Source organism: Pezoporus wallicus, unplaced genomic scaffold, assembly GCF_028554395.1.
Source record: "Pezoporus wallicus isolate ANWC-B61680 ecotype Strahan unplaced genomic scaffold, APGP_CSIRO_Pwel_v1 contig_3952, whole genome shotgun sequence".
In the NCBI taxonomy this organism is placed as follows: domain Eukaryota; kingdom Metazoa; phylum Chordata; class Aves; order Psittaciformes; family Psittacidae; genus Pezoporus; species Pezoporus wallicus.
This window is the reverse complement of record NW_026635034.1, coordinates 7,663,237-7,689,485: the sequence shown is the minus strand read 5'-3', so window position 1 is coordinate 7,689,485 and position 26,249 is coordinate 7,663,237. Positions and strand designations below refer to the sequence as shown.

Genomic DNA, 26,249 nt, shown 5'->3' with positions numbered 1-26,249 from the left:
GCACATCCCACCCGCAGAACCGCAGCCGGAGGCGAAGACCCCCCTCTGCCGTGCCGGTGGAGCGGAGCGGGGAGCACGGCTGAGCCCTCAGGCCCCGCTGAGGGCGCGGAGCGGGGCTGACCCTGCTGAAGGGAGCAGCCGGAGCCCACGGGGCGGATGAGGCTGTGTGAGGTGAGGGGGGAGCACGAGAGGCGCGGCCCCCACGTGACCGGCCCGGCCCCAGCGGCCCCGCTCTCAGAGCGGTCCTGGCGCGGCGAGATGCGGGCGGGCGCGCGGACGGCGCTGCCGCTGCTGCTGCTGGTGCTGGTGTGGGGTGGGCAGCGCCCCCGGGCAGCGCGGGCCCAGCGCCCCGCCGCGGACGCAGGTAGGGGCGGGAGGGGTCGGGGGTCCGGCGCAGGCAGAGCCGCAGAGGACGCCCTCAGCCCCAGGTGTGCTGCGGCGGGCCTTGACCTGCACGGAATAGAGAGCTCCTCACAGCTCCGAGCCGCACAACTGCCGCAGGGAAGGGCAAGGTGCGAGCACGGGTAACACCTTTGTACTCCGTTTCCAGGGAACGGGACGGGTTGTGTCCCCTCTTCGTCAGAGTTTCCTGAAGGATTTTTTACACCGCAGGAGCGAAAGGATGGAGGAATCGTTATCTACTTCCTAATTATACTTTACATGTTTTTGGCCGTGTCCATCGTGTGCGATGAGTACTTCCTACCTTCGCTAGAGATCCTCAGTGAATGTAAGTGAACATCCTTGTCCTGTAAAACTAACCGGCTTAGCGCAGAACATCCTCTTTAAGAAAAGCTTCATAGTTACGAGTTTGGAAACAAAACTAAAGACATTCCGGTCTCTGTGCATAGACTTAATACAGCATTTAATCTGATGCAATGTATCATTATTATATTGTCAAACCATACTCTGACTACACTTTGCAGAAGCATTCATTTACAATTTGCTTTCCTTGTGGCATGGAGGACAATCTGAAATGTTGCTCAGTATCAGCTAACCTGGCAATAAAACTCTGGGTTGAGCAGTTGTACATCCAGCTTATTAGTAGAAGGGTGGTGGGAACCAAACCAAGAAAAAACCAAGAAAAAACCTCTCCTCTGTTAAAACACGGGAATTGCCTTCCTCGAGTTCCTGTAATTCCCTCAAAGTACTGGACAAGTTTTAGGCTGAGCTACCATTTACCCATTAAAGGTATGACACAGGAGGGGAAGGAGTACCATAGTTAAAATGCTTCTATGAAATCTAATCAACCCATAATAATTCCCCTGGCTTCAGCACACCACTGAATTAAAGAGATGGTCTTGGCTGAGAGTTCAGGTTTTCACTGCCAAGAATTAAAAACCAGTTCCCTAAGGAAAACACTCTCCAGACCAGAACACTTACAGAAAATGTAAGCTTAAACATTGCTGCAGAGCTGGTATTTTTTTATTGATGATAAATAAGCATTTGTCACACTTTTTCCATAGTTAGCCACACGTCCCTGTTCTCAGTGTGCAGAGCTTGATCCAGAGTGAGTTACATTTCAGAAACAGTCCACTTACCAGAACAAAAATCTCATTCATTCAAGCAAGACACAGGCTCTTACATTGTCCATACGAAGTGAAAATCTGATTTTAAGATCGCAGCACTGGTTTGAATTTAACTAGTATTTCTGGTATGTGAAGACACAGTAGCATGGATTTTCCTGGAAGACAGACAGACTTGACATGGAGCATGTAGCAATATCACACTCGAGTCCAAGGAACTTCCCCACAATTACCCAGCAGTAAAAACCCGCATACATATGCCTATTTTACATTTTCAGATCATTGCCCAATCTCTTGTATTATCAGTACTTCATTTCCGGTATTTAAACTAATTCCTGTAATAAAGTTAGAAATAAATTAGCCCAGTAAATGAGGCTACATTTTCAATGTATTATTTTACCAATTTCAAACAAATGCATTAACTGTATGAAAGTAAGCAAAGTTCATTCTATTAAACTGTAGCAGCTTCTAACATTATATACTAATGCAAACAAAGGGAACAGACTGCTGAAGTATTTATTTTTTCAAGCAATTCTTTTGCTCTATCCTCAGGCCTTGGCCTTTCTCAAGATGTTGCTGGAGCAACTTTTATGGCTGCTGGAAGCTCTGCTCCAGAGCTTGTCACTGCTTTTCTAGGTAAGCAACATAGGGCTTGACTCCTCAGAATCTAGAACTCTTTTCCTTGTATGCCAAACTTAAACATACCAGAGAGTCATTTCCCTTACAGGAGTCTTCGTGACCAAGGGAGATATTGGTATCAGCACCATCCTTGGATCAGCAAACTATAATCTTCTTGGTATTTCTGCAGCTTGTGGGCTGTTTTCCAGCATGGTAGGTATCAATTTTGATAGTTCTGCTCCTAAGAGCCATACAGTTATCCTTTCTGATTTGCCAACAAAAGCCAAGAGAGACTTACTATGACAACTGCCAAGTTTATTATTTAGTAGCAAAACCAGCATGTAATCAGTTTTAAGGTAACTTGCTATGAAAGTTTTTAAAAACATTAACTTGTTAAATATCATACTCAAGTCATTCCTAAGAATCTTAAATTTTTACATTATATAGAAACAACATATTGATGCAGCATTTACAGCACTTAGTGAAAGTATTACAGACAAGTCCAAGAAAAGGAAATGAATCTGTGTTCTGCAGGTGTCAAAGCTATCCTGTTGGCCGCTGTTTAGAGACTGCCTGGCATATACAATTAGTGTGGCAGCAGTCCTTGCGATGATATCTGACAACAGAATTTACTGGTAAGAGCACAAGTAGTGTTGAATTCATGTTGACTGGAGATTAGTGAGACAGTGGCTTGAAAAACAAACCAAAAACCCCAAGCCCCAAACCAGGTAGCCTGAACTACCATTCACTAACAGAAATGAACATCCCGTTGGCTAATCAAAAACAAAACCAAAACACAACCAAAAAAAGTCACAATGCTTATAAAGATTATTACCTAAACATTCAAACCCTGCATATTTATAAAGTTTCATCTGCATAGGTTTGTCTGTAGAGACTTCACAATTTCTATCACCACTGTTCTGGCATAGCAATTAGTCTTCATACTCCTTTTGAGCCTTTATCTACTAGAAGCAGATCATGAGCTTCTGAGGTTTTAACTCTTCCAGGAACATTGAAACTCCTGTTGCCTCAACAATTCAGTCATGTCCCACACAAAGTCTGCTGTTTTCAACTCAAAATAGCACATACTATCCCCTCTTTAACCATCGCATGAGGACTCAGTTTCACAAACATCAGTAAGAGGCTGGCTCAGTAAGATGCCCTGGAAGACAGGCAGCTATACAATACACAGACAAGATTCTGCAGGGGAGTGGAATCAATCCAACTGCTGAAAGGCAGGAGGATACTCATGAGATCAACCATACGACTGCAAACAGATGTTTTGGGTGTTTTCCTTTTGCTACTCACAAATTTTCTCTCTCCTTACACTAGCCATTTTAATGAGTCAAACAGTTGTCAGGTTTTTATACTACATGTTATGTAAAACCTGTTTTTCATTCTAGGTATGAAAGTGCATCCTTATTATTGATATACGGGTGTTATATTCTCATACTGTGTTTTGACATTAAAATCAACCAATACCTCATGAAAAAGTTCAGTCCCTGCTGTGCGTGTTTTACAAAAGCTATGGAAGAGAATGCTGAGCAGCAGCCACTGGTTGGGTGGAGGGAAGAGAGTGGACCTCTAATCCGACAACAGTCAAGAACAGATAGTGGCATTTTTCAAGATGAGCTGGACTACTCTCAGCTTTCAACAAGCTTGCATGGGCTTGATGAAATCTCTGAAGGTAGGAGTATTATTACAGTTGTCTTTATACTCTGCATGCCTGTCTGCACCATTTCTAATAGAGTAGATTCTGAGACAGTATTAAGATTTTGTTCACAAAAGAACTCCAGCATTGTATTTAAGTAAAGCATTATTCTTCCCTGGAACATAACATCAAGTAAAATCAGAATGGTGGTACTTAAATGAAGTTAGTTACTAGAGGAATGCTAAGATAGTAATTCGTGTCATATCAGAACAGCAGATTTCCATCAGTCTTTGCTGTGCACATTAGAAACTTCCCTGCAATGCTGCTTGTAAGATGCAATCAGCTGAAAGACACACTGGTGCTGTACTAATACTGTTTTCTTATGACAATGGCAAATTCATAGCCCAAAACATTCATTACATCAGAAATACAGAAATAGCTATGATGTGGCCACAGATAATCAGTTTCCTCTTCACTTAGGCAAAACCCAGCATTTGGTACTTATTCTTGGTAAACCTTTTGTGTAGACCTTTATAGAAAAGTTCACCCACCTTAGTTCTCTCCTACTTGACACGGTAACAAAGAACATCTGATTTCAGAGTTTCGTCCAGTGTGATGTAGGTACTGGATAAGACTACAGCTTGAAGTATTTTTAACCTGTTTTCAGTATTCTCACAAGTAGATGCCAGTAACATGGCTATGTTATGAATTCAAACCATGCTACAATTTAAAATAGTGTTTTTCCTCAACAGATCATCCAAGTGTCTTCACCATGCCTGAAGCAGATATGAAGAGAATCGTGTGGGTGTTATCCCTTCCTATTATTACACTACTCTATTTGACTATACCAGATTGCAGAAGACAGTTTTGGAGGAACTGGTTCATGGTGACATTTTTAATGTCAGCAGCATGGATTTCTGCCATAACTTACGTCCTAGTATGGATGATAACCATAGCAGGTAGGTACCTTAAGTGCCACTGCTAGGCACAGACTCAACCAATTGAGAATCACTGAAAAAAAACAGTTTTTTCCCCAGTGAAGTTTTCCTTTCCACAATTAACAGTCAGTTTAGAAACACATACTTTGCTTAAAACAACAAACCCAACAAAAATATATGTTTGACTGCTTAACTTGCCACCTTCTTCCATATAATGAAAACCACTTTAGAGTTTAGCTGCTTCAGACTGTTTACCAGCACATGAATAAGGAAAATTTGTTTATATTTCTATAAAAAAAACCAGCCTGTATTTAAAAAGAGAAACTTTCATGACATTTCATTAAGTGAAATGATTAAATACACAAAAATAGACTTGTCAAGCTGAAGTCTGACAAACAAGTAATCCACCAAGACTGGAATTAAAGGTACGGAGTTCTATGAAAGAACTATTATTTCTATACCTGTATTTTTTCTTGAGCGCTACAGTAAGAGATTGGGTATTAAATTAACTGCCAAAAGCATCTCCTAGATTTTTGTACTAATTTATTACACCTATAGCATCACAGGTTTATTAAACATTTTTGGTGTGTATGTATACCTCTCATAAATCTTAATCATAAAGTAGTAAAAGAACTGCACTGGAGTGAGATAAGGGGTAAGAAAACTTCTGTGTAAAAACATTTTCTTAAAACTATCTTCAAGTATTAAATATCTCATTTCATTGCTTCTCCAGTCAGCTTGAAAAAACAATCCAGTTTTTAATTTTAAGAGCAAGCAGCAAATAAATCTCTAAACAAGAAAGAAAGGTTACAAAGCTTGCTATTTCCACATTTGAGCTCACTAACCCTACTCAAGTATTCTGCTAGTTCAGCATCCTAAAGTTGTTTTCAACTTAAGTTTGATGGATAGCTCCTTGTTCAGTGCAGAAACAGACGCATTTGGTAAACCTTTGCGAAATGACTCGTAGATTACTGGATGTAACACCCACCGGGTTCACTCCCTGGTCAAATAATTTTCCACTTGTATCTAGAGACCAAAGGTTTACTGTCTGAATGATAGAAGCCTTCAAAATAGGACTCAAATGAAAGTTATTGCTGTGCTAGAAGACAAAGCACTAATCCATGTGAAAGCAGGTACACTGGAGGTTCAGATAGTGCATTAGTGTTAGTCCACTTTGAACAGTCATCACAAGCAGTACTGGGGTCTTTAGCCCACTACTTCTAGGTCCAATATATTCTATTTACATGTTGAAACACTAAATTACACACATTCTATTCAAGTCCAGGTTCTTTTACGAAGGGTGACTCAAAGATTCTGTTGAGGCATAACAGCCTATCAGAACATCACAAAGATATCGTAACTGGGGACTGAATTTTGACCATCGAGAACAAACCCTAGTGACTTTTTTGTTGCTAGCATAAAAAAAAAAAGACTACAACTTATAGCAAGATATTGCTACTAACACACAAAATTAACTAAAGGCTAGAAAAATAAAACCATTCTCTATTTATGTCAGTTGTCAGAAAAAAAAAAAAACACAAACAACCCTTCACATTAAATAGAAGATAAATCTATCTAAAATAAAAAGAAAAACTTAGATTCACCTGAGTTTAGATTCTATCCGATAACCTTCAGAGGGCTAGAAACCACTACTGGGTACAACACGGAGGGTTCATTCATATTTCACATTGGTCTGCTTGGCATAAAGCATTATTTTCCACTTGGATGGTTTATAAAAGCTGATCTTGTTGGTCCCTCATCTTATAAATTTCTTACATTAGGAGTGATGGGAGAATCAACACCAGTACACATTCTGCAACAGGATTGTATTAGTCCCTCTGAACCAACAGTTTCAAACATAAATTTCCTTAAGTGATCCAGACTACGCTGGGAGGTACAGGCAAGCACTGCCTCTTACTTTAAGAAAACTGCTCTTATTAGTGTCCACATATTGCAAATAAGAATTCAGATTTCAAACTCCCCCCCCCAAATGTATCAATGCTTTTAGTGAACAGAAAAGTTAAATAAAAACTAATTATTTAATAGTCTAAATAGCGATATCAAACACTTCAGCCTATTGATGCTTGTGAACAGTACAACCACTAAAATAGTTCTGAAGAGCTAAATCTGTGTATTTTAAGTGAGAAATTAATATGCTTACAGGACATGTGGGGAAAAAAAAAAGTGGGGGAAATAAGCTGCCTTTTTAGTAACAATTTAAAACTTCTTAGTTTAGGTCAGTATTTATCTAAAGAAACTCGCACAAGGATAACTTGCACTTAAAAAGTCATACAAAAATTCTGCATTATGCTTCTTCCAAATACAACTAAATCCAACACAAAACCTAACTGGAGTGAAATAGTAAAGCCATGTAGTTGAGACAGGATTGAAGTCATGATCTTAATGACCCTCCTCCCAAGAAAATTCATCTGCTTTTTTCCTACGACTATAGAGAGGGTGACTGTAAGAGTTATCGCTTCATAAGACTTTTGAGCACCAATCACAATATGCCCAAAACCAGAAAACTATTCTATTTCCTAAAAGTTGGGGGGAAGAGTAAATTGTTGGATATTTAAACTTCTCCTGTACCCGAAATAAAATATACCATAACTGGTATTGTCTTGACCACTGGAGACATTCCACTCAGGCTTTCGAGATACTTATTAAGCAAGATGGTTACTATGCTACAATTCCTTTTGTTATTTCATTGAAGAACATGGACAGGATGGTATTTCTTTGTTATTGTTCTTAACTATTCATGGTTCAGTCATTTCCTATTTAGTCAAGTTAGCTGACACATTCCTTTTAAAATTACTGTATGATTACTAATTCTTTCTCCCCAGCAAACAAAGTCCAAAGCAATTTCTTTGGACGAAACTTTAACTAAAAACATACTTGTATTTTCTAATGTTATCTATCAACTGCAGGTGAAACACTGGGAATTCCAGAGTCAGTAATGGGTCTCACATTACTAGCAGCAGGAACAAGTGTACCAGATACAGTTGCAAGTGTGCTGGTGGCTAGAAAAGGTAAAGATTTTAGTATTCAGACTCATTCCGATGGATGTGTTTAAAAGTTACTATTAAAAAAAATAATAATTTTGAGTCAACACTTCCAAGAAATTCAAGAAGTAACTTCAAAGTTTCTGCTCCAGATTCTAGAGCTGAAGTTTACTACTAATAAATAAATATCTTACCTGAAGAAGCTGTGGCTCAGACATTCAAAAACCTCTCAGGGTATCTCAGAGAAGCATTCTAGATTGGTTTGATTTGTTGTTGATCAAGTGTTACACTTTTACTGCAAAACATAACTGTAGGTCTCGGGATTTTTAACATGACTGGACTTTACAACAGACTGCCTAGCTTATTTTAAGTGCAACTGTGCAGATGCTGGTGATTTAGGGAGACTTTTTTTTAATGCTTGTGATACCCAAAACCATGTTCTGCAGAATCACGAGTATAGTTCTTTCAATGAAAAGTCTGAAAAGGGTGCTCTGTGAGAGACTGAGGGCTGACAGTCTGTTCCTCCAAAACAGTTTGGCAATTTTGTACAGTACAATACAATGACACAGACTTATTTGTATTTCTTCTTTTACAGGAAATGGAGATATGGCTATGTCTAACATTGTAGGATCCAACGTATTTGATATGCTCTGTTTGGGAATACCCTGGTTTATAAGAACTGCGTTCATAAATACATCAGGACCCGTAGAAGTAAACAGCAGTGGTTTGACATACACAGCCATTTCTCTTATCTGTTCTGTTGTTTTTATTTTCCTGGCAGTTCACCTGAATGGGTGGAAAATAGATAAAAAATTGGGAGCAATTTGTCTTGCACTGTACTTAGTATTCACTGTATTATCAATTTTATATGAACTTGGCATCATAGGGAACAATCCTACAAGGGTCTGTGGGAACTAGTTTTAATCAGAGATTATACTGATTAAAAAAAAAGATAAAGACCAGTTTCTTCATTTAGTCAAAATAATAATAAAAAAATCCAAACTCCCATTGGGCTCTAACTCTTATTTACAGAACTAAGTCATGTCATTAAAGTCATACTAAGTAGAACAAAAACATCACAGCCTAATTGGAGCCCTTTCTTTTAGAGTCAAGAATTACAGTATGAGGACAATGCACATGTAAAACCAAAATTCTGGAAAAATAAAAGAAAAAGGCATCTAGTTTTTACATTACAATGTTGATACACACTGGGGGGGGATAAAAATAAGAAGACACTAAACAAATCCCACTATGCAATCTTGAGATTAACAGAGAAAATGGCTTATTTTATTAAAAACAGTATAACCATTCATTTAAACTGAATGACTAGAGACACTTGGCCTAATTTTCCAAAGGCACTGAGCACCCAAAGCTTCCATGGCCTACAGGTGCTCAGTACCTCTAAAAAAAGAACAAAAATCAGGCAAATTGTCTTTAAAAACCAAACATCATAAGATTCATTTAACAAGTATCACAGTATATTAAACACTATACTGTTAAAGGCTGGTGGGATTTAAAAGTTCCTTTTTACAGCTTTTGTAAGCATACAATGTTACTAAAAATGACTTACTAGGATAGAGAAGCTAAACAGACATAGGAATGTTCCTGAACACACAGTTTTAAGTTATGCATTGCGATCCAAGCGTACATCAATTTCTCTGCCACTGATTTTTATGCCGTTCATTATCCTACAGGCCTTTTCAGCAGATTCTGGTGAGTCAAATCTGACTGTTCCACAGCCCTTTGATTTTCCATTCTCCATTTTTATTTCTGCAAACATTACATGACCTGAATAAATAAGTTAAACAGCAGTTATTTCAAGTGTTTGGTGCACTAACAATTTAAAGAACTCATCAGAAGTGATACAAAGCAGTTTAAAATATAATCTAGGGGGACACGTGAAATTAGCACTTTCAGACTGATGGTACATTCACTCATTCAGGGCAGGTGACACAGGTCAAAACAGCAGTGAAGAATCCAAATTAAGATCCACCGTTTCAGATCTTTCTGTCACACTACTGTAAGATGAAGCATACCTGCATTTATCCTCAAGTTTGAAACAAAGCGCCCTATAAAGCTAAGGGAAAGTTCTGCGTTTCATTTACAGACACTGCCAGAGGTGTGACTACTGACAGGCATTAACTGCATTATAGTTCAGTCCAGTTTACCATGTTCATCACAACAACCTATCAAGCAATCACAACCAGCAGGCAATTTTGTAAAGATGCAGAGCAAAACTAGAGTCTTTAAACCAGTAAAGTTCCCAGGTTAGGAGTGATGGAAAAGTAGCATGCACTATGCAATTCCTGCAGTGTTTTCTTGAGGTTGGACACAATTCATGAAGCAACAATTTTATGTAGGTATCTTGGTACCTCAGAGAATGGAGTTTGAGTGTTCAGTTATGGTATGTTATAGCACACCACTCCTGAGCCCCTAAAATGCCACTCTAAATAACAAACTTTTCCCTAAAATACATAGCTTTTTATTTTTAAATATATAACAGAGCTGGACTTTCACAGAAAGAAACTGAACATATGGAGAAATGGTCTGTGTATTTCCTAATGACATGGCATGAAAACAATCTGTTGTTTGTATTTGTGCTCATGATTCTTAAAAACAATGGAACATAATGACTACATCTGTTAAACTGCCAAGGAGATGATGGAAAAAATAATTCTGAACTATGTGAAAGTTGCCCACCTGGCAGTTAAGACTTAAAAACAGAACCTGTCTGTGTCCTCCAGCTACAAAAACACACATCTGCAAACACCCAAAAAATTTTCATAGTTGAATTGCAAGCTCTAATTTATTATTAATTATCTACAAAGCGCTGTATGAAGACTGTCTTAGGTATCAGAGAAGGCTGCGTGGTGACCTCATAGCAGCCTTCCAGTACCTGAAGTGAGCTATAGGGATGCTGGGGATGGACTCTTCTTTACAGACTGTAGTGATAGGACAAGGGGTAACAAATTAAAACTTAAACAGTTTAGATTGGGAAGTTTAGACTGGATATAAGGAGGAAGCTCTTGACTGTAAGGGTGGCGAGGTACTGGAATGGGCTTCCCAGAGAAGTTGTGAATGCTCCAACCCTGGAGGTGTTCAGGGTGGACAGAGCCTTGGGTGGCATGGTTTAGTGTGAGGTGTCCCTGCCCATGGCAGGGGGGTTGGAACTAGATGATCTTAAGGTCCTTTACAACCCTAACTATTCTATGATTCTATGATCAGTAGTTATGTTTTAAATGACTTGTCTTTTCTGTCTCTCCAAAATAAGACATCCTGAAACTCAGTTAAAGCTTTTCATTCTGAAAGTGCATTTTCAAAACAAAACAATCACGTATGCCTACACAAACGCTTCATTCTTCATTTACTTCTGAGAAATGACAATTTTTCTGAATTGAATAAAAAGAATTATTGGATATTTGTAGAAATCCTTTATCTTGGATAAAAAGGGCCTTTATTTCTTAACATAAAGGGGAAGCATTACAGCCTGCAAATATGCTAATGAGGATCATCTATTTGCATAAAAACCAATCTGCCAGTTTGGCAAAATTGCTAACTCTGATTTGATGCAGCACCATTTCTGGAAGTAATGCATAACCAGGACAGGCCCAGAGCCCTGAATCCATTTGTCTCAACATAAATGCTACACTTTATACCCTGTATTGGGCAGAAGATACATAATACCTGCCTCAAAAAGGAAAACGCTCCAAGAGTAATTTTATTAATGGAACGGGTTAAAGTTTATAGCAGATGTGCACTCAGAGCCTACATAACCTGTACCATACCTTGGTCTCGCGTGTTACGTCATGCCTAAGAACTATTTATACAGCTCAGAAAAGCTGGGGGAAGTAAGAAAGATTAGGCTAGCCAGACTCTTCTCAGGGTAAGGCATCAACCTTGTGTTTCTGTCCTTATCTAACGAACACTATATAAAAGTAGCTGATGGAGCTAAGCAGCGACAGGATTCATATACATACCACACTGACTGAATTTCTCCTTTAGCTTCTGCCAGGTCAAGTCAAAAGGAAGCTGGAATAGAAAAGGATTATAAATAACAAAGTATTACAAATAACAAAGTATTACAAAGTGCAAAAGAGCATGTAACCAAACATGCATGCAATAGAAGTTCATGATTTTTATGTATTCAGATACTTACATTTCTCACAAATATCTGGTTGCCTTTATTGCTTAATCTCTCTCTCATGCCACTTCCCATTGGCCCAGGCACAAATCCTCGATCAATATCCATGTTCCTGTCCAAGCCTCCACCCATAGCTGGTCCCATTCGATCAAAACCTGAACTCATCCGATCCATTCCCATTCCTCCAGGCATACTGTTCATACCACCCATTCCACCACCTACACAGAGAAAGGAAAGGGGGATAACATCAAAATGTTTCTAGTAATAAATGCACAAGTACTTTGTTATTAAGAATAAAATATCAAAAAATGTTTTGTGTCAGGAGAAAAATAACTTTAATAAAATTGCTGTAACACAAAACAACTTCATACATGCACAGTGATTTACGTAGTAGCATGGCTAATATTTTAAGGTGAAGTATTAGAAGATACAAAGTGTCAGTTCTAAAAGAAAAGTAAAAACCAAACTGCATCAAGCTATTAGTCACACCATCTAATGAAGTAAAATGTTGAACACAGGAATTAAGACTTAAAGGCTGTCCAGTTTTATTAATAAAAATCCAATATTCTGTACCAAAAAAGAGATCAAGTAAATAACTGTGGCAACATTACAATACAGATAATTTGGCCATATATACTCATTTATTTTGCTTTGCACATTCACATTCAGATTTAATGCAGCCATACCCACACTTAATGACACAATCTTCTAGAGAAAGCATATTTTGCAGAGAACAGATGTTATTGCAAGTGCTGTGAAGAACATGGATCTTACCATGATACATGCAAGGAAATATATTAGTGTATATTATATAAAGAACTAAGATCAATGGCATTCAAATATCCTATATTTCTGTATTCATCATTAAAAAATAATGTAAAGCAAAACTATCAACATCATTCAGGAGGGGCTCTCAGGATTGCCACTAGCAAGATTTTAGTTTCTCATCTGCTCTAGCCTGAGGAACTTAAGACATTTGCTGTAAGACAAACTCAGCTTTAGAGCTTTGCACAAAATTAAACTGCATAATACTCTGAAATTCAAGTCTTATTTTTTATTTCAATTATGAGAGATTACTACCGTTCAGCTTCATGATGTTCATGCAAATAGCTGCGCCTATTTTGTCTTTCTTCTGGAACAAGAGTTTACCTAAATCACTTCTCCCTCCAAACCAGAAGTTAAAACCATTTCAAAACTAAGACTCAGGGAAGGACTGTTATTAGCAGTTTTCATCTGAATTTTTACCTCAACAAAACAGCTTTAAAAATTATTAGACTTGCAGTTGCACACAACAGAATTCTACTTCTTCCAACACTGGCAAGATGCTATGCTACAAAGAAACCCCCTGGTATAATTACATGTACACTGTATCATTACATTGCCTATGTATTTACATTCTATTGAAACGAGTTAACCTACTCATTCCAGATCTTACTGGGCCCATGCTAGGTGCTCCCATTCCTCCTGCAAAAACACCAATCATTGCACCACCTAAACAGAAAAAAATAATATAGTGATATACAACAAAAACACCCGTTAGTGACAACAACAAAGCACACGCTGACGAAGTACACTGTTCTCTGTGTTACCTGACAATTCTTTTCTACAACACTTTAACACGTGCCTTTATTATACAAATTAAATAGGAAACATCTAGTAAGTAACATTAGTCCCTCCTTCTTTATTATGTGATTTAAGTTACTCTGATTTCTTTCTACCTTTTCTCTCCTCTGACAGTCCACCAGCAGCACAAACATCTTAAAACTAAATAAGCCATTTCCCACAATGAGAAGAAGAGCCTCAAAACTGAATGGTTCATCTTATTTGAACTTCGTAGTACAAAAATGCCCCGGTTTCTCCCATTTTTAAGAAACCAAAGCAAAAGCTAGGAGATGCTCTCCCAATGCGTCTTTACTGCATATGAAGGTGAACTGATGGAATCTGGTGGGGAAAAGGGGAGAACGAAAGAGAATCAATGCTTAATAAAACCTGTTCATCAGAACCATGGGATCTCTAGAATGGTATCAGACTGAGCCTATAGTGAGGTAAAAATAATTCGTTTTATTAAACTGCTAATATTCAGGAAAGTAATCTCAAAGGAGCTTGCAGAACTGTAAAAGCTCAAAGAACTATGTAAGAACTACATTCCTGGTACTGCAGAACACAGTGCAACTGTCAGATGCATTTTTCTTGCTTGCTTTTCATACCTAAAAGAAACAGGTCAGTCTTTACTTACGGCAAAATAGACCAATAACTGCCATATTGAGGATAGACACCACTGCTTTAATATCTAAAAAAGGTTACAGCTGAGTCTTCCATTAGAAGAAAACCTTAGCTGCTTGAATTATTGTCTCTTAAAAGGAAAGAAAGCCCCAAGACTCCCCAACAGTCTGAGATGCACTTCAAAAAACAACCCAAAACAAACCCCACAATCTGAAAGCTCAAATAACCCTAACAAGCAGGATTTCAGCTGGTTCTGACCTTAGAGACATCCTTTGCCTGTACCTATTCTATCTGTAAATCCCTACGATTTCCTTCCATTTTTTAAGGATAAGTTGAACAATTCTTATCTTGTTTCTCAGAACCATGTTTAAATCTAACATTGCTGACAGGTAATGAAGTTGAAGCTTGCTGGATCTACTGAAGGAATGAACTCCCACATCAGTTTCTCACAGTGGCCATGATCACGCATCTTAAAACCAGTATGTGTTACCAAAAAACTCAAAACTCTATTGCTTGCATGAATATTTATAACTGAAGTGGCTTTGGCTTTTCATTCAGGAAAAAGATGTTTATCCTATGCTGCAAACAGAGTGAAAGCATACACTTGATTTCTAAGACACTAATTCCAAGGCCATAACACTAAGTTTATTACGTTATCACTTCTACACAATTACCAGTGCTCAAAGAGAAGCACATAAGCATTGCCCTATTATGACCAGCCCAAATGACAAAAATCTAAAAAACCAAACAAACAAAAAAAAGACACCCCAAAAAAACCACAACCTAGAAACAAAGCCAAAACAAAATACACAAAAAAAAAAAAACACCAAAACCCGTATCAACAACTTTTAGACCAGATGATGGGGAAAGGGACAAAAATGGGGAGGGGGTGAAAGAAAACCTGTCTCCTATAATGCCTTCATCCAGGTAACAGTATAATCAGAAAGTGCAAGAAGGTTCTACTGTTAAGCACTCCAGGCACATTAAGACAGAAAAGTATCTCATTTGGGAGAACCCAAAAGTAAGAAAAATGAAATCTGTCAACAAGGCATCATCTATTAACTAAAGAAAGCTGGCTCAGTTAAAGTAGAGGCAAATAAATCCTATTCTGATCTGCTTGAGCTTCAAAGGCAGGAAGAAAACCGAGGGCACCAAAATTCACAGTTCCTAACCAATGCTACCTGATTTGCAGTAAGAACAGTTCCAGCATGCACTTACAAAAGCAAGCTCCTGGAATTTACAAAGGTGGTACATGGGCAGCTTCTTCAGAATTACCAGAAGCATTTACTTTAATATCCAAAAGACTTAGTACCTTGCAAAGTTAACAATATGAAGCTAAATGCTCTCCTCAAATAGTTTTGTTTCTATTTTATAGACAGGGGAGAAAAAAAAAAAACAAACAACCAAAAACCCCACTTTATTCTCCATCCTAAGCAATGGCTCTAATAAGCACTCAGATTACATCCTTAATAACTAGAAGAAAGGGAACAGAGAGATGACCAAATGAAACTGAGTTCTTCTAGTAAAACTCTTCCAATATTATGCTGCAATTTGCCACAGGAAATTTAAGTTACCATACCCATCCTTCCAAAAGAATCTCCAAAACCACGGTTCAATGCCATTTCACCACGACCAAATTCTCTGTCCATGTTTCCTCCCATTCCACCACGGAACATTTCTATAGACAACAAAGCAAAAGACCCATCTAAGCTGATGTTCATACAACACTTGTTTCACAGCTGCTTGCTCAAATAGAAGTGGGTTTAATGCACAAGTCAGAGACACTTTTGCCAGTTCCTATGCCTCCACTCATACCATTGACAGGATTTCCTCTGAGCTCATCTACATTACCCATCCCTAAAGGAAAGGTTTTTAATAAATAAATATAAGCAAACTAATAAGTGTACAGAACAGTGTTCACCGACCTCCCATTCGGTTAACTCCAAATCCTCCCATATTAGGCACTCCTTCCATTCCACGAAGTCCAGCAAGTCCTGTAAAATAAGGAAGTGTTTTCTATACAGTATTTTAAAAATACTGAATGCAAAGAATCTCACTGTACTTACCGCCTCCCATTCTGTTCATTCCACCAAATCCTGGACCGTCTATTCCCATACCTTTAAAACAAAAACACAAACACAAACACCATTTAGAAGACAGGTAAGATCCTAATGGACTTAAAAAAAATGCAGAGACAGTTAACATCAACAGCACACTACACAAGACTTGTTTTGTCAAGAGTATGTTGTTCTTCCAAACACAGAAACAACAATTTTAAGCTTAAAGATCTGTAAAACTTATAAAACTTATAATGAAGAACAGACTTACCTCCTGGACCCATGCTCCCCATTCCACTGCCCATGCTCAATTGTGTTGCACTGATAGGCTGTCCACCTGGTCCAAGTCCCATACCAATACCACCAAGACCACCTTGAAAACAAAAGTATTACCAAAAGATTTTCTTCTGTATCATAAAGAGACCACAGTAAGCAAAAGTACTACTAAACTGTTCTAAGACTCTGTATCAACATATATTAAGTGCAAGAAGCAGAAAGCAGAATTACTCACGAGGTAATTGTGAAGTTTTGCTGTCTGCAGCACGGAAGTCTTCATGAGGAACTGATTTGTCATCCTGATAAAACACAGTGATGTCATGCTATGATCCCTTCAGTGCTTTAGCAGAGATGGGCAAGGTAGAAAAAACGTAAGGAACTCACCATTTTTACATGCATGGGTCTATCAAAAAGGAATTGCCCATTGAACATAGCTGCATAAATACAAGTCAAGGAATCTACCTACAGAAGACAATCTATTTCAGAAGAATCACTGTAATAACTTATTTTACTTCTGTACCATTTCTGGGGCCTTATCTTTCTTATCTAATCCTTAGAAGGCCAATTCAAAGGCCAGAAGAGAATATACAAGCTGTTAGGTATATCAAAGTTTCACGTCATATTCCCACATATTTTAATCTTGTTCAACATTAGCAGGAAAACCTTTTCAGACTACAGCAGTAAATTCAGTCACTATTAAAAATGTAATCTGTACAGTATTACGCTCTAGCCCCAACATACTAGCTACAAGGCAAATAAGCACCATCTGCAAAACTACACTGTCAGAAGCCATTCTAAGTCTAACCCATATCTGATCAATTATTTTTCAAACCCAAGGATACAAATTGCTTGAACAGCTTCAATTGCTTGTTCAAAGGTAACTGTTCCCATCCCTCGACTCTTGCCATCCTTATCTTCTTTGATGTCTGCACGCTTTACAGTTCCTGCAATGCTGAATACCTCCTTCAGTTTCTTCCACCCAACTTTAAAGTCAAGCTTACACACAGGAAAAACATGAGTGATTTTGGTGCACATTTCTGTTCTGCTACTACATTTGGGCTAGATTTTCTGCCTTCTTGTAACTCTTCAGCTTTACTAAATGCTTGATACATGTAAATAGTAAGGATTTTCTAATATACACACACAGAAACAAAGTCCAAAACTGTCAACTAAAAGCAACAATTTGTACTACATGTATGTATTTTACTTTAACATACTAACATTGGGAAGTGGATGTGCTCCTATCAAGAGCAGCTGTACTCCCACAAGTCCTGTTGCAGACATAGTACTCTTTTGTGCAAATAACAAACTTACATTCCAACAAATACAACAGCTCAAGTTAGTCTAAAGTAACTAGCAAGATAAACTGAACTGTACATTTAATTAAGAAATGCAATTGTAATTTCTGAATGCAGTTACATGTAACATAATCTGAATACATATCCAGCATTTTAGTTGAATATACTAATTGTGAACTAATTCCCAATTTTCTCTTTATATTAAAACTGAACTATGCAGAGATGTCAGATGCTTTACAAAGCTTAAATATTACAGTCATAAAATACAGTTTTAAACTTACGTTAGCAACAAAAATAGTGGACCCAAGCCTGCCTGCCTGCAAGTTACTGATAACCTCAGGAGGAATGTTTGGATTATTGAGAATAGAAGGCGGTAAATTCATTATTCCAGGTGCCACATCAGGTCCATGTCCTCCTGGAAACTGTCCTCCTCCACGCTGTAAAGCCCTACGAGCATGTTCACCTTCAGGATCCTGAAACATGGGCAAAAAATAATCATGTTAATCATCAAGCGGATTGACAACAACAAGTAGGTAATATTAGAAATTCTACACAAACCCATCAAAATTATCAACTAACATCCTTGTCTGTGTCAGAGGGGTCAAGAATTAGCTTGGAGACCTAACTCCCTCACCTCTAGAGGTGGGTCCTTTCAGATGAGGGTTGAGGCATATTGGCAAAGCACTTGTTGAGGAAGCGTGCACTGCCACTTCACATGCTGTACCTAGCCTACGGACAAGTAGAAAAGATTTCAATCTAAAGGACTGTCAGTCTGGCACCTTCTTCCAAGAGCTGAATTAATTCAATTAAGCTTTTTTAAGAATTTATTAATACTATTATTAAAGTTGTAACAGGACAAAAAGAACTGCATCAGACACAATCATATACGGCAATGCTACGATAAAATTGATATTAATTTGACTCTCCAGTCAGCACAATTTCTCTACTTCCAGCCCCATTTTTGCCTATATGTAGTAGTCTGATACTCGGCTTGTTCTGTGCTGTATTTTGAAGCAGGTAAACAGTGTAAACATAGAATCATGTAAGTTGAAAAAGACCTGATGACACTAAGGTAAGAATGTGAAGTTAAAGAAAAAGTTGTTTCAAAGAAAAATGTTATATTATTTTGATTTTAGGACAGACCTGTTGGCAGTTCATGTGGTATATATCAAGAACTTCTGCAAGCCAACAGGTGCTTCAGCCCATTAAGAAAAGGTCATTAAAAAATTAACCTGGAAATTACAAAGCTAAGATGCTCAAAATGCTATATCATCATCTCAGTAGTTACAGTATCTTCACTATTTCAAATTAATGCCAGAAGCAATAACCATACCTCTTTAATATTCAGGGGTCTTCCACTAAGATCGTATTTGTTCATAGTGTCTAACGCTTTCTTAACAAATTCTTCATCTTTGAATTCAACCACACTTCAAGAGAACAAAGTACGAAGTATTAAAATAAAGTTTAAATTGATAAAATTAACAGCATGGTTGGATAGCAGTGTGTTTCTACACACATATAAAAAGAAACTTACCCACAACCCTACATCCATGATGATTTGTCATCATAAAGAGAGGAGAAAAAAAAAAAAAGAAAAAGACAGTCAGCACATATGATAGATCATTTAAGATTCCAGTTAAAGATCCCAGCTCACTGTTAAATAACTATTCAAGTTATTTTCAGTTTCAAAATCCGTAATACATGCTCTTTACTGGTAGCCAATCTGAATTTATCTTACTTTCTCAATATACATACCTTTCAAGTCCAAGAAAATACACTATATTTTATTCTCTTTGAGCCAAACCAGAATTGGAAAAATGCCACACAGATCCACGTAAGGACAACTGGGGAGAGGAAGGCTTGGGGTGGGGGTGGGAAAGGAGGGCAGAAAGAAAGCCATAACCAAATGCCAATCAAGACACTCACTGTGTCATTAAAAGCTGCCCACTGACTGCAAAGTTCAAGTCTACCTACATCATCAAGTGTACCAGTACGATGAACAAGGAGTCTGAATACCTCTTCCGTATTACTAGCATAATTGAGAAATTACTTTCTAAGAAAACCTTATTGACTGCACCAGTATCCTTCCAATAAAGTAAAGAGTCAAGGATTGCTTTAAGTAAAGCAAAGCTGACAGCGCGTTTTAGTTTTTTAACAAGCTTTAAAGGAAGTAATTTACAACAAAATTGATACAACCTAAGTTAAGACACAAACCTGCATTTCTCATGGCCTCACTGCAGGTTCAGATCTACTATTGGCCCAACTTTTTACTATTTTTAAGAAGACAAAGGAGCTTTAACAATCTTCACTCTTAGTGCCTCATTGCTGGCACTCTATTGGCTACTAACCATTTCCATCCAGTTAGTTTTAAGAAGGCAAATACATTAATCCAGTGTTTAGAGTACCAACCAAGCAAAGCTGTCAAATCAGGCACTTCAAACAATATATTCTTAGCTAAAATTTTATACTCATTGGCCCCAAGAATACTACACTAACAAAATTTAAATAAAATCACTGGGTTATTGAACAACCTTTGTATGAAACAGATTTGTACCAAAACAAAGACATTGGCTAAAAAGAAGAATTAACTAAATGCCATTTGTTAACATTAACAAAAGTATTTTGTCCTTTACAGCCAGCTAGTTTGAGTTGCTTGGAAGTGTCAGACTACTTCTAATACAGAATCCTCAAGACTATCTTAATGAAAATCGATGTAAAAATGAAACTTACTTTCCAATAACTGGTACAGGTATGATACAAAAATAAAACTGCTGAGGAACTTTTAAACCTCTAGCAGATTGTTGCCCACGGCACTTACCCTTGATTTTCCTTCAGCATCCTTAAACAGCTCCACGTATGTAACCTCACCAACTACATAAGACATACAAAGGGAAAATACCAAGAGACAATGCATTTAAACACCAGTATCTTTCTTTACTGTGCCCCTGTGCACAACTCTACAGAAAAACACCTATTATTCACCAACAATCAAAACCAGACCAACGTACCTCCTGTCAATGGCTATATAATTTAGCTAATTTTCAGGAATATGCAGCAGCCACATTCTCAAAAGCTAAAAGCAAACAACTATATTTAACCTAATTCATACTACAGATCATATTTTGGCCAGTATGATATAGTTGGTGAACAAATTCAGATATACACCCTTAACCTAACAAATGAAACGCCAACGTTCACTGGGAAGTGTTACATTTATCATCCTACTCACAACACCTGTTTTAAGGTGACTTTCTACCTGAATGTCTTCAATCATAAGTTTGCCTTCAATAATAACCAAATTTACACATCAAATATTTCACAGCAAGCCACTCACTTTCTAAAGGAGGAAGTTTCAGTAAATAAACCAATCAAATAGTCGCGTCACCTTACAACAGATAAACCAGCAGTTATGGGGGGGTTTGGCATTTTTCACAGCCTAAAAGCCAAGTGTGCTTTGCATTACTTTTGAAGAATCAATTTTTCAAGGAAAACACAGAACTAACTTTTTACAGAATTCATGTATTAGCATTATTTTACCCCAAACTTAAATAAAGTAGCACATTTGGGGTAGTGAGATTACTCTATCAGAACTGCAACAATAGTAACAAGCTTATAATACAAGTCTCCAGACAGTCATGGCAGTAGTGACAATGCAGACAAAGTTAATTCCACAGCCAGATTCCACCAAAGAAATACAAAACAACTTTTGAAAGACGCCCTTTATTATTCATGTTAACACACTAAATGTGTTGCTTAAATACAATAACCCTTTAAAAAAATCTACAAAGACTACAACTAGACAAAACACAATCTCTTTAAGAAGTCATGAGGTCATGCATGTACTCTCTACTGTCACACTAGAATGGCAGAAGATTGTAAGCACTTCATTTACCAATCCTACCCTGCAATGCAATTGTCTCAGATGAAAGAGGGGGAAGGGAGATAGATATACCAAGTAGAGGCCAAAACCAAAAAAAGCCAAGTCAAATCTGTGTGGCTCAAAGGACATACACGTTGCACTGAGGTTCTACCCCTTTCTGTGTAAAGTGTATTATAATGAATAAGTTACCTTTCTCTCTCATAAGATCTTTAATAGCTTGCCATTTCATGTCATATGGGATGTTGCTAATAAAAACTCTATTACGATTAATAGCCTTCTTCTCTCCAGTGCCTGCATTCTTGTCCTTTGAATAGGGGTGGAATCTATTCTTGTTTCCAAGAGAAGGGATTGCCTTCGGTTTTGCGACATACTTTTCTTTAGCAGGTGCTTTCTCTTCTTTTGCTGTCTCATCATTACCCCTACATTAAAACAAATCCAAACAAAAAAATATTAGTTTTGTGTTGGATCATCAAACCGTTATACCTCCTATATATACAGCTGTATACCTCCTATACTGGCAAATGCTGCTTTTCAAGTTAGGAAAAATAAATACACATTACCAATCTAATTCCAAAATACGATGCTTTAGCTAGGACAAAACATGTTATCATAGATTTATTCACTATTGTGAGTGAAGAAAGTACAACTTGCTGCTTCAGTTACATTCCACTTCCATTATGTCTGTCAAGACGGAACAAGACAGTACTCTGAAACTACTACAAACAGGCAAAACAGAATGACCCAGCTGCAAAATGAGCTACAGCACCCATGATTTGGTGCTTCAGTAATTTTTACATCAGGCTCAGTTGCACAATATTCACCACCACAGAAGAGAGACTTGAAACTGCCTACCTTATGGAAGGAAATGTCCTAAAGGACTGTCAGAAGCGACTGACTGTAAACCCTCCTTCTCAGACTGCATCACTACCTTTACAGTTTTCCACCACATTTCAGAAGACTTAGGTTTTAATCTTGCTTTGACACTTTGGAAGGTTTTTGGTGTAAAATTAGCTGAAACAGGCATTTCAGTTTTACAACCACAACATATGGCAAGATCACTTATTCTGATTAACTGCAATGAGTATTTTTCAGCTCCCTGCACATTTATTAACAAAACTGTAAGTGGCAGTCTTAAACCCAAAAGCACATGCAAGTAGCCTTTCATGAAGCTAAATATATTATCTACTCCAGCCTGCACACTTGTCAGGGAGGAATAATAATAATTCAAATACATCCATATTTCTCATATGACTTTTCCCCAAATTCTGAAGTATTCAAACGATACAAACTTCACAGTCCTTGTGTTTACAAGTGGATCAAGAGAGGATTCGCAATTGAGAAACACACAGGCACTCTACTGGGCCAAGTATCTGTAGAATTTAAAACATTCAAAGTCAACAACACATTATCTGGTTCAAGCACCCTCTAGCTTCCCCTAGCATCATTCCTCCTTCACAACAGCATCCTGTCAGTTGTGGCTATATAATTGTGTGGCTTTAATGAAGGGAACAATACACAGAACTGGAGGGAACCAGCGGGAGAGAAGGAAAGAGCAAAGTATCAGGTTTTCCAGTCAGATCAGTCCCTTCCAATCCAGTCATATTTGCAAAAGCAAAACTCCTGCCCAATTAGACTCTAGCAAAATCTGAGTTCCTCCTTAAATTTTAGGATTAGAGCAATGGATTCTCTTTAGCCTTTTAAGCCCTTTTCCTGCTTAAAGGATTATGAACAGCCTCTGGGTGCTCAATATAGCGCACAGGAAGAGCCAGGTCTCCACATACAGAATCCACAGGATCTGTAAGATCTGGCTGTACAAACCAGTAAAGCATAGAGGATACAAGCCTGGCATAAACTCTGGGAAGTAAGAAAACACTTCACTTAGCCTGAGGACCACAGTCAGTCTCCTGAAAACAGAGGATTATTTGACAAAAAAAAATCCGTCTTGCAGAAATCACCTGCCAAAACCAACACAGGCCAGTGAACAAGCTGGAGCCAGAGGTCCTTTTGTGGATGCAGCTCTTACCCTCTTCCTTAAGTATTAAACATAATTTCAATCAAGTACATTCAAAGCAATGTCATGTTAGTGACCTGCAGATCACAGAAAAGAGTCTCAAAAACAATGAAATGACATATTCCTGAGGGAATAACAAGAGTGATTTCTACTTTTTACCTTTTGTATGAGCCAATAATTTGATACATTTCATTAATATGTGCCTGTGAAATCACTAGAAAATTTCTAGGGTTGAAAAGAGAGGTCTACATTAGTATTTTTTTTTAAGACATAACAAAGCCTATCCTCATAGATTAGAAAGAACAATCTTTACCTTTTGAAAAATAACATCTCTGAACATCCATGAAGTTTCAGAAAAAAAGACAAGGTTTCCATACACAAAACTAAAAGCCTAAAAAATAATAAGCATGAGATAATTCAACACAAAAGCCCTAAAAGCTGGTATTTTTATTAAGCAAACTTCTCCTCTCTGCTCACTAGTGACCATACAAATAATGAGATCAGCAGAGAGAGAAATGCAAGAAGTCCACATGTGATTCCAAAGCACACAGATCAGTTCAGCTTTCTTATGCTGAGCAATTCCACTTCTCAATACAATGAAAGTCGGGAAGCACTCAAGACCAGGATTCCTCTTCAATGTAATCTGAGTGCTAAGCAAACCTAGTTACTGAAATACTTTTTAAATGTAGTACATTTCACCTACGCACTGAGAGCTTAATCGTTTGTACACAGGTTTTGGGGAAGACTGGAAACTGCCGTGAAAGAACAGGATCTGTAACTCTGTATTACTTTCAAACTACAATTGTGATTTCTATCGCACAGAATGTCTGGGATTTTTCATTTGCTTGCAATTTGGTTTGGAGGGAAAAGAAGAAAATTACTGACAGGAGGAGGGAACAGTAACGACTCCAAAAGTCAATAAAACGTTAAAAGCTCCAAAGGTGCAAAAGGCTCACAAACTTCCTGTGAAAATCTACTGTAATTTGTGTAGTGCGGAAGCTGAGGGCCTGGTTTAGGGAAAAAAAAAAAATAACCGCAGTTTTATGGTAATGTAAAATTTATAACTTGTAAACTATTTGCATTTCACAGGGAGACAAGTAAAGGCATGAAGCATGCCTTTATTCCTCTAGCTTTATGTTGAACTTGATCCCATGTGCATTTTTCAAAGCCAACAGTATCAGACTGGCCTGCTTAGAACATGTCAAAACTTCACAGCTCTCAACAGCTTCGATGCACTGCAACAGCAAGTCTACCATACGTGCATTACAGAATTATTTGGGTTGGAAGGGACCTCTGGAGGTATCTAGTCTTCCCTCCAAGATCTGAATGAGATTGCAAGAGACTGAAATTACAATGACATAAGGCCAAAAGCTGGTTCACATGAAGAGTGAGAACCCTCAAGGCCAGACATCAAGAACAAACAAATATATAAAGCTATTCACAGCACTGCTCTAGACAGCTGGTACTTCCAGCTCACCTACACTCCAGTAAAAGTCCTTTTAGACCTGCTATGTAAGGCAGTTTGCATATTCCATATATGACATTACAATGGACAAGAAAAGTTTGTGCATATATGCGGGGCTTTTTGTTTGCTTGGTTTTGAAAAGTAAACCGCTATAGGCCTGTCTTACTGTTCTCACATAAACGAATGACTAGTTCGAAGGCTTTACAAAACGCACCGCTACGGTAGGAAGTGGAAACGTAAACAAAACCAGAAACCAGGCAGAGCACTTCTAGGAACGCATCCCGTGAGAACCGTCCTGACCAGAGCGCACTACAGTAGCCCAAGGGCTCACCACAGCGCAGCGGCTGGCGCTTAGCCCCTGCCCGAGGCGAAACTTCACCTCCCTCGAGCCCAGCTCACCGGGCCGGGAGGCGCCTGCCCCGCCACCCCACCGCCTCAACCGCCCGCCGCGGACCGGCGCTCCACGCTCGGGCCGCGCAGCAAGGCGCACCGCCATCTCCGGCGGAGGAGGAGCCCACAGGGGAATGGGGAGGAGGGGACCGGCCGCCCAGCCCCCGCCGCGGCCTAGGCGGGCCCGCTGCACCCTCGCGCTTCCCCGGCCGCGCTACGCGCGCCGCCCGGCCCGGCCCAGCACACACATTTTGACGCCATTAGCGCTGCCTCCGCCGCTCTCGGTAACTGCCGCTGTGGCTGCTGCTGCTGCTGCGGCTGCCGCCGCCTCCTCATCCCGCGGCGGCTGTTGTTGCGGTGGCGGCTGTTGCTGCTGCGGTGGCTGCTGCTGCAGCGGACGGACGGCGCTAGCGGCCTCCTCGGCTCCGCGCTGCGGCGCAGCGGGCGCAGCCTCCAGCTTGTCGTTCTCCGCCATTTCCTAACCGGGCCAAAACCCCGCTACCACTGGGTTTGAAAAGGGCCCGCAACGCCTCGGCCTCGCCGCGCCGGGCCGGGCTAAGTCTCGCGAGAACGAGACTTGCGACGGAGGGAGGGGACGCGCTAGGCGGCTTTACGGGTTGCCGTGGAGACGCCGGTGGGCTGCCGGGCCTGCCGCCGCAATGGCAGCCCCACAGCGCGGCCCCCGCCCGAGTTAGGCTGAGGTAGTGCTGCCCGGCGACTCAGTAGGTCCCACCCCAATCCCCTAAATGGCATTACCTGCCACATGAAAACCTCTT

General features: G+C 39.1%; 2 protein-coding genes across 3 annotated transcripts; one reads left to right on the top strand and one right to left on the bottom strand.

Annotated features, from left to right (window-relative positions):
• The first annotated feature begins 220 nt into the window (after positions 1-220).
• On the top strand, positions 221-8,689 carry SLC24A5 (solute carrier family 24 member 5). The gene is made up of 9 exons (XM_057397182.1): positions 221-364; positions 551-727; positions 2,076-2,159; positions 2,251-2,354; positions 2,676-2,776; positions 3,545-3,828; positions 4,545-4,751; positions 7,658-7,759; positions 8,328-8,689. The coding sequence occupies exons 1-9, from the start codon at positions 259-261 to the stop codon at positions 8,648-8,650; spliced, it is 1,488 nt and encodes a 495-aa protein (XP_057253165.1). The 5' UTR covers positions 221-258; the 3' UTR covers positions 8,651-8,689.
• Positions 8,690-8,991: 302 nt separating this feature from the next.
• On the bottom strand, positions 8,992-26,065 carry MYEF2 (myelin expression factor 2). 2 transcript variants are annotated; one of them, XM_057397196.1, is made up of 17 exons: positions 25,722-26,063; positions 21,797-22,026; positions 20,546-20,598; positions 19,262-19,269; positions 19,061-19,154; positions 18,009-18,200; positions 17,272-17,425; positions 16,814-16,863; positions 16,665-16,728; positions 16,425-16,526; positions 16,163-16,213; positions 16,022-16,090; positions 15,676-15,774; positions 13,293-13,364; positions 11,889-12,091; positions 11,710-11,761; positions 8,992-9,520 (listed from the first exon to the last, which is right to left on the bottom strand). In XM_057397196.1, the coding sequence occupies exons 1-17, from the start codon at positions 25,946-25,948 to the stop codon at positions 9,357-9,359; spliced, it is 1,884 nt and encodes a 627-aa protein (XP_057253179.1). In that variant the 5' UTR covers positions 25,949-26,063; the 3' UTR covers positions 8,992-9,356. The 2 variants fall into 2 exon arrangements, with proteins under 2 accessions (XP_057253179.1, XP_057253189.1); XM_057397206.1 differs by lacking the exon at positions 13,293-13,364 and having other exon boundaries at positions 25,722-26,065.
• Between the last annotated feature and the right edge of the window lie 184 nt (positions 26,066-26,249).

Coding starts and splice junctions, on each gene's coding strand:
- SLC24A5 (XM_057397182.1), top strand. CDS start 259: ATGCGGGCGGGCGCGCGGACGGCGCTGCCGCTGCTGCTGCTGGTGCTG. Junction 2,355..2,675: donor GTGGGCTGTTTTCCAGCATG/GTAGGTATCAAT, acceptor TGTGTTCTGCAG/GTGTCAAAGCTATCCTGTTG. Junction 2,777..3,544: donor TCTGACAACAGAATTTACTG/GTAAGAGCACAA, acceptor TTTTCATTCTAG/GTATGAAAGTGCATCCTTAT.
- MYEF2 (XM_057397196.1), bottom strand. CDS start 25,948: ATGGCGGAGAACGACAAGCTGGAGGCTGCGCCCGCTGCGCCGCAGCGC. Junction 16,527..16,664: donor CAAAACTTCACAATTACCTC/GTGAGTAATTCT, acceptor TTTGTTTTCAAG/GTGGTCTTGGTGGTATTGGT. Junction 11,762..11,888: donor ACCAGATATTTGTGAGAAAT/GTAAGTATCTGA, acceptor TTTCTATTCCAG/CTTCCTTTTGACTTGACCTG.